At 37.1% G+C, this 8,963-nt stretch overlaps 1 protein-coding gene across 1 annotated transcript in view; it reads left to right on the top strand.

Moving 5' to 3' along the window:
* LOC107654083 (gastrula zinc finger protein XlCGF26.1-like) overlaps nucleotides 1–8,358 on the top strand; it is a 13,973-nt gene extending 5,615 nt beyond the window's left edge. The window contains exon 3 of the mRNA XM_016441007.1: nucleotides 6,824–8,358. Within this exon, the coding sequence (XP_016296493.1) occupies nucleotides 6,824–8,160 (1,337 nt within the window). The 3' untranslated portion in view covers nucleotides 8,161–8,358. The remainder of the gene's footprint in view (nucleotides 1–6,823) is intronic.
* The last annotated feature ends 605 nt before the right edge of the window (nucleotides 8,359–8,963 follow it).

Raw genomic sequence — 8,963 nt, 5'->3', positions numbered from 1 at the left:
CCCCCCACTACAAAAAAAAAAAAAAAAAGTTTAAAATACAGGCCCGTGGCTCTTAATTTATTACTGTTCATTTTTTTGAAATATCAGCATTTGTATTAAAACTAAATTCACTGAATGTAATAAAAAAAAAAATCGAGAATCAAATCAAATCGGGATATCTGAATCGATACCCAGCCCATATATATATATATTAGGGCTGGTAAGCGATTCAATTTTTTAATCTAATTAATTACATGATGTGGCGATTAATTAATCGCAAATTAATCGCACATCAAATTTGGCTGAGAAATTACTCCCAAAAGATCATTTAAAGTCATTGTTGTGTAAAGCATCAAACAGACATTACAAAAAGTAGCTCCAGCAAGAAATATTTTGTTTGATAAAATTTATTACATATACTCTTTTGGACCATGAGGGTGAGTAAATGATGACACAATTGTCATTTTTGGGTGGGTGAACTATACCTTTAATTTATTTTATTAATTGTATTATTATTAATATGGAAATATGAAGTTATTTATTTAATGACATGATACTCTAAATAATAAACTAAAACTGCCAGTAGGTCGTGGTAAATGTCTTAATGATTAAGTCATTGAGTTATTTCATTTATTTGATTGTTCAAATGGCTGATTCAATCAGGAGTGAAGTAAATGTTTCTCTTTATGAATGGTCCATTGAATCATTCGGCTTGTTCGACTTGAAGCGGATCATCACCATCAGACCGATGTGTGACATCAAAGTACCACGAGATCTATAGAGAGCAGACGGCTCCTAATGCTTTTGAATCGCTCTCGCAGTACTTTGATGTCATACACGCAGCGCCGCTTCAAATCCAACGAGCCTAATAATTCACCCAATTTGTTCAAAACGTGCATTACATTTACATTACATTTAGTCATTTAGCAGACGCTTTTATCCAGAGCGACTTACAAATGAGGACAATGGAAGCAATCAAAATCAAACAAAAGAGCAATGATACACAAGTGCTATAGCAAGGCTCAGTTAGCTTAACGAAGTACACATAGCAAGGTTTTTTTTTATTTTATTATATAATAAAAAGAAAACCAATAGAATAGAAAAAGAATAGAGCAAGCTAGTGTTAGAGGCCTTTTTGCTTTTGTTAATTGTATAATAAATAAAAAAGAATAGAGAAGCTAGTGTTGATTAAAAAAAACATTTAAATAACATATTGCATATTTCATTAAGAAATTAAATGCAGCTGTGTGTTGCTCAGAGACGAACAGTTCTGCTTTGTCTTTATATTTTCGTTGGCTAAATTGAGCAAAACAGACAACATTGTGTCTAAAATAACACAATATTAACTTCTTACTTACTGAACTGTTGTATAAGATCAGTATCACATTTGCACTCGTGTGATATTGCACTTAGCCTATTGCTCGTGTGATATTGCTTAACTATATGACAAAAACAAAAACATATAGCTGCTTGCATAAAATTCAAGGCATTAATGTTTGCCTACAAAACCACCACTGGCTCTGCACCCATTTACCTAAATTCATTAGTTCAGACTTATGTGCCCTCTAGAAGCTTGCGTTCTGCAGGTGAACAAAAGGCCTCTAACACTAGCTTGCGCTATTCTTTTTCTATTCTATCTGTTTTCTTTTTATTATATAATTAAAAAAACCCTTGCTACGTGTACTTCGTTAAGCTAACTGAGACTTGTTATAGCATTTGTGTATAATTGCTGTTTTGTTTGATTTTGATTGTTTCTATTGTCCTCATTTGTAAGTTACTTTGGATAAAAGTCTCTGCTAAATGACTAAATGTAAATGTACATATATCTATATTCTGATTTTAAATTCAGTTTCCTTGGAAAGAAAGACTTGTGTTTTTGCGCCACTTGAGTTCATTAGCCGCAGCGCTTCACGTCTGATGTGTGACCCACTTAACAAAGCGGTAAAACAATTGTGCTACAAATTATTTTTATCAGTACTAGGGATGTCAATTTTCAATCATTTCCATGATCGATTGTTGTTTAAATTAACGATCAATTTATCGATTAATCATTAACCTTAATACTGCAAAATGCATTTCAGTGGCATATAGTCACCGGCATGACAGGATGTCAAAACGCCAGCTTCCTCACCTGAATTAAAGGGGTTTTAGTCTAAATAAAAGGCTAGTATCAGGATTGTAAAATGAATAGATGCGATTATGATCATTTGTATGGCTGCACGATTAGTCGAATGTGATTATCATGCATATCTTGTCAGTAAAGCCGATTCTGTAATCAGTAGTAAATCTCCATCACCTGCTTTGAGATGGAGCAGCATTTTCCACACAGAGCCGTAGTTCACTGTCAAGCTACGCAAAAAAATCGTGGAAGATATAATCGTACGATTATGAAATCGAAGAAATCGCTTGTGATGATAATGACAGCTGTTTGCATAGCTTCTCATGAACTACGGCTCTGAGTAGTAAATGCTGCTCCATCTGAAAGCTCGTGAAAATACCACATTTAATAACATGTTTTTACTCCAAACTCACTTCATAACGTCAGTCGTGTGTTTGAAATAAATATTTCTGTGAGATGATCCTTCTTACACAGAATAAGGCATGCAATATTTCATAGTATTCTAAGAACTGATTTTCAAATTTGATAGTTTACACTTTATCAACGGTCGTCCAACGAGACGTTAACCTCAGTATATTTTAACAATTTTGTTTTCCACGAGTTCTTTTAAATTCAACCTGAGAGAATCACAAAGCAGAGACTTGGCTTATCTTTACTGCTTAAAATCAATCATCAGCGCCAGTTCAGCAGATGGAAGATTTTGTTCATTACTTGCGTTCAAGTTGACAGTTGATGTTTCAACTGTTTCCTCGTTGCTGACAACAGGCTTCCTGGATGGCTGCTTGAGGGAATCCCAGGGCTGCAGATTGGCTGCTGACGTAGTTTCTAGGAATGCCCTTCGGAGATTGGTTGGTTTCTTGATGACGCAGAGGCTTGAGCAGTTCTTCTGAAAAAGTCTGAGTTTGCAAGGCTTTTGAAGATCTCTGGCAATCACGAAGTTTCAACTGAAGTGTTTAAGTTTTGGAGTCTCGCTCGTGATGTTACAGGGAGCGCTTCGTAGCGTGGTCACCAAGGCGAAAAGCCAAAGGTCTAGTGATAAAAGTATTATCACCAGAGAATGATACCGAATATAACATTTTCACTAACACCAATGTTCGGCGAATAAAACAAGCTTTCATTCAAGCTCAAGTATCGGGTAGTTTGCATACACATGTGTGATGGGGTGATTAGTTTAGACCTCATGATGGTTTGATTCAATGGCATATCAGTGTCCGTCCATATTTAGAAATCCTACACTAAGCAGTGATAAATGAAGTCTATGTCGATTAGCTTTGCATTATTATATACTTTATTATAATGAAAATTATAATAAGACAAACTCAGATAAACCATATATTGTCGTAGTCGTGTGTTTATTAGTCACGTTGAATCAATAAAAGCAGTTAAATCTTCTGTTTATTCATCTGCAGCTATAGGCATTTCCTGGGTTTCTTCTGCAAGGCGTATTTGGACTTTCCGCACAAGAAAGCACTTCACTGAAAGATACGCATGATAATCGCAGCTTTTGCCTAATCGCAATTACGATTTCATTTCAATTTATCGTGCAGCCCTAATCATTTGATAAAATGAAGAGAGTGCCGAGAGGGGCCGTTTCATATCACGTCACGGAGACCGCTGAATGCAGCTTTTTAAATGGTTTCATGGTGCTCGTTGTTGTATTTTAAAACATAAGCACAATGTTTGCAATTGACATTATCGGCATTACAATAAAATGATCCCAAATGTAACTGTGGCGCGTGTGGCTGTGCTGCTCGGTCAGAGAACCGCTTCCACCGGCGCTGCTACGACAAAACACTGCTGCTCACATGAAGCAGGTTTATGTGAGTATTACGACACAAGTGAGGTATAAAGTTTATAAGAGAAATAATGGGTTAGCAGGCAAATGTTACATTGTGAAGCCATACACGGCTTTGTGTTCTGTTTTGCCGGTTGGTCACAAATTTAATAATATTTATTGTGTCTTTTCCCAAATCCTCACCATCTCACCCTCTAATTTCGCAGGTTTATTTTGTCATTCACTTTTAATCACTGTTTTCGCATCTCTTACTGTGGTAAATATGCGGGGGCCATATTTCGTGGCCATGAGTTAAGAATTCATTCCTATGACTTAATTCGTTCCCTCGTTTTAGTTAAATCATGGGTTTTCTAGGGAAGAAATTAATGAAACATGGACAGTGGCCACAAATTAATAAGTTGTAGGAATTAATTATATATCTGTCATGCTTGTGTCCACAGCCCTGTTTTTTTTGATAGATCCAGGCTCATCACCGTCACTCAGAGCTGCTTGCACGTGTTTTGCCCATGAGCCACACGCAGCCCACAATTAAACGGCTTAATCGACCATCGATAGCTTTAATCGATTGCATCTCTTATTGACAATTAATCGATCGTCGATTAATTGGTGACATCCCATTAGTACGTTAATAAATTTAAAATAATTTGAATGCAAATATCCAGCAGCACAATTAACTTTTTTGCACAACTAAATAGGCTAATGGAGATTGCTGACACCCCTCAAACACTCAAGTTCACGCCAGCGCTTACATTAAAAATAAGATGGAAAGATAAAAAATCAAGTTTTCATTTGGTGTGGGAAAAATTGATATAACTCGAATAATAAAAATGAATAAAACTTCTGACTAGGAAACTCATTTTTTACGACAATTCCGAAAGCATTCTGAAACCAGCATAAGAGAAGATCTGAGAAGATCCTACTTCAGAGTTGGACATTTATTATTATGATATGTCTTTATTTTGAGAGTTGTTTAAGTGAGAGAACATCTGTAACTTAGTCCAGATTGGGGGAATTGTAATGTTTAATCATTTATTTTATTATGTAAATAATGTTTTTGCATTGAACAAGAAAAAAAGTAAATTTTTGTTTGTATTTGCTGTTATAGTTCTTAAAAAGAAAATTGGAATCAGCAGAAATCGCCATCAGCAGATCACGCTTACAAAAAAACGGAATCGGCCAAGAAATTGGCAAACAGAGCATCTCTAGTAGAGTATGTGAGTGGAGCGGAGTGGAGTGGGAGCACAGCAGCGTGATTTTTGACTAAAGCGAGGAGTGGATTTTTTGAAAGTTGGAGTGTGGTGGTTTTCACTCGCTCACAAAAAATACTGTAATTATATTCCATTACTCCTTTAATACACTTAATTCATGTCTACATTAATAATGTAGTAAAATTCGACATGAATATCCCACATTTCTGCCACAATACCACGGTGCAGTTAATGTTACTACAGTAAATCCATGGTAAATGATGGCGATTTGTAGATTGAAAAGCCTTCTGACTGTATCGTTGTGCACAGTGTTTCTCCTGTTTGTCAGTGGTTTCATCTGGCTTTAAACTAGTTTAAATCAGCAAGTCATCTGTGTTGTTTGCTGAATTCAAGCGCTTCACACTGGATCTCACAGCGCTGTTTAGTGTCGTTGTGACCAAGACTCATCTGCTTTAGTGAGCTCGTGCTGCGCTGCCGTTTAAACTTTGATCCGAGCGGATCCGAGTTTCATTCTGCTTTTGGCACATAAACTTTATCGAACTGTTCGTATCGTTTTATCATTTTAAAATTATATCACGATAATTATTGTTATCGATTTATCGCCCAGCCCTACAACAATCCATAAAATAACTGCATTTTTTGCAGTTAAACATCATTAGCTGGCTTGACCGATATGTGGGTCACTCAAATCAGAAAGAAGGTAAAGGTTATAATTAAGGTGATGGATGATTGTGGGAGGTTATATCTCAAGCTTATTTGTAGCATGTGGATAATCAATATTGATTGGGTGAATTCACAGTTTAAACAGTTTATTGTACAGGTAGTTAATATCCGCTCTAAACTAATGTGCTGCCTGCTACATTGCTGCACACACACAACACACAAGCTCGCACATAACGTACAGATCGCGTACACATGGAAACATTCAGGATTGCAGAAAATTATCAACGCTGTCCGTCCTGTGATTTATCAGCTTACAAATGTGAAAGTTACAGCATATTATTTCTGTTTCTGAAGTAACTACAGCCCTCAGCTTCGCCATAGTCGAGAGACCCAGCATTGACAAGTGAGGTAAACATTCATTTAATATATACTTTGGCTAATTGTAGTGTTCCAATAAACCAAGTTAAAACTATTATTCTAGTATTGTGTATTTATTTTTCGTTTAATATAAGTTAGTTCTGAACAGAACTTTGTAATATATGTAAGCAATTATCGTCATGGAGCGAAGGCAGAACAGTGTTTCTGATCAATTCAGTGAGGAGCAGGAAATGGTAAAGCCGAGGCGGAGTGATTGAATGCTTGGAAAATTGCTGCCACTCCACTCTGCTCACATACTCTGATCTCTAGCAATTAATATCAAATTCATTGCTGATTACTGCTTAAAGAGTTCTGCAGTTTTTTTTTTTTCAGATTGTGAGAAAACATAAGACTCAGAATCATTGCCATATCATTAAAAAATTTATGTTAATAAGTGGACCTAATACAGAGCCCTGATGCACTCCGTACTCTTAATTAACACAAGTTGGTAGCGATCGGATAGGTGACAGGTGTTGTGATCTTTGCTGTCAAAAGATCTAATTGCACTAGGTTCTTAAAGTTCTGAAAGACTTCTTAGGATTGAGCATTCATGTTGATTTTGATGTTTTATGGTGGTTTTCATATATGTTGCTTTGGGTCTATGTAATGTCTAAAAAATGTGTATGCCTTGTTTTACTTTAGACCTGATGGTGCCTAAAGAGGAGAGTGAAGAACTGAAAAAAATGGAAGAGAAAGACCAGACACATAATTTCATGACTGGAGAAAAATCCACACAGACTGAAAAGATTTCCTCACGAAAAAAGACTAAGATGACCAAATCTAAATGTTCTTTCATCTGCCCACAATGTGGAAAACGTTTCACTCAAAAAGCAAACCTTAAAGTCCACATTAGAAGTCACACTGGAGAGAAGCCTTTCACCTGCAAACTGTGTGGGAGGAGCTTCTCACGAAAAGAAAGTCTTAAGATTCACATGACAATTCACACTGGAGAGAAGTCATTTGTATGTGGTCAGTGTGGAAAGAGTTTCAGATGTAAGGAAATCCTTAATTCCCACACGAGGGTCCACTCGGAAGAGACCCATTTTAGATGTCATCAGTGTGGAAGGATTTTCCGATTCAAAAAAAACCTCAATACTCACATGAGAGTTCACTCTGGAGAGAAGCCTTACTCATGCCATCACTGTGGAAAGCGTTTCGTTCATAAAGTAAGCCACAAGAATCACATGAAGATTCACAATGAAGAGAAGCCATTCATGTGTGCTCAGTGTGGAACATGTTTCAAGTATAAAGCAACCCTTAATGCCCACATGAGAGATCACACTGGAGAAACTCCATTCACCTGCAAGTTGTGTGGGAAGAGCTTTTCACATAAAGGAAATCTTAAGACTCACATGAGAATTCACACCGGAGAGCAGCCATTCACATGTGAACAGTGTGGAAAGAGTTTCATACGTAAAGAAACCCTCGATTCCCACATGAGAGTTCACACTGGAGAGAGCCCTTACAGCTGCAAAGTATGTGGGAATGGCTTCTCACGAAAGGGCAATCTTAATACTCACATGAAAATTCACACCGGTGAGAAGCCGTTCGTTTGTGACCAGTGTGGAAAGAGTTTTGGACGTAAAGAAACACTTAATTACCACATGAGGATTCATTTAAGAGAGAACAGTTTAACATGTCATGAGTGTGGAAAGAGTTTCACAGATAGTAATCTCCTTAAGAAGCATGTAGTAATTCACATCGGGGACAAGCCTTTCATGTGTTATTTCTGTGCAAAGACTTGTAAAAGCAAATCAAACCTTGAGAATCACATAAAAGTTCACACTGGAGAGAAGCCTTTCACCTGCCAAGAGTGTGGAAAAGGTTTTACAGTTAAAGGAAACCTTCACATTCACATGAGAGTTCACACCGGAGAGAAGCCTTACAAGTGTCTTCAGTGTGAGAAGAGTTTCACATATCCAAAAGACCTGAAACGTCATATGCAAATTAAATGTGAAAATAAAACCGCTGTGTTCTGAGTGTAGTAAGGTTTACAAAGTGGAACATTTTCAGAAATCACCTGCACATTCCCTCTGGAGCATTTAATTAGGAGTAGTGTAAAAAAATCACACTTAGAGATAATCTGAGACTTTATTTGTGTTCTTTGTGCAAAAGGGTTTTAAATAGTTAATCAATTTAAAATGCTACCAGAAAATATGTATATGTGCACAAAACATTTTCATTGTACAGAGCATTGGTTCCCAACCACATTCCTGGAGCACATTTGCATGTTTAATCATTTGCTTAATCAAACTCCTGATTCAACTCATTACATTCAAAGACATGCAAAATGTGTCGAGTTGGGGGATCCAGGAATGTGGTTTGGTTTATTTTTGATTCAGTTTAATAACTCAAACAAATAGTAGATCAGGGATGGGCAACTTTGGTCCTGAGGCCCGTTCTTCGTACATTGCTAAAGCCCGAAACACACTGCAGGAATTTCGGCTGTCCCAGACGAAAGAATAGCATCGTGAAACAATCGTGGTGATTTCTGTGATCGTGGCTCATAATCAGGGGTCCTGCGTCATACAGTTCCGGCCGTTGTCACGGTCTTGTGACCAAAGACAGTCTACGATACAGCATGATCATCGCACAGTGTGTTTGCAGCTACAAACCACGTTTACTGACCAACCAATAAAAATGCGGCATGAAATCAGCGCGACATGGCTCTAAAACATACAACTGCTTACCTCAAGCTCTTATCCCTTCCGCTTTTTCGCCGCTTCCACTTTTTTTCAGCACACGTAAAAACTACAACTGCTAAAGTGTGATTTATCATGCT

This window comes from Sinocyclocheilus anshuiensis, unplaced genomic scaffold (genome assembly GCF_001515605.1).
Source record: "Sinocyclocheilus anshuiensis isolate Anshui unplaced genomic scaffold, SAMN03320099.WGS_v1.1 scaffold683, whole genome shotgun sequence".
NCBI classification, from domain to species: Eukaryota; Metazoa; Chordata; class Actinopteri; order Cypriniformes; family Cyprinidae; genus Sinocyclocheilus; species Sinocyclocheilus anshuiensis.
The sequence above is the reverse complement of the archived record's forward strand: the minus strand, read 5'-3'. Positions and strand labels throughout refer to the sequence as shown.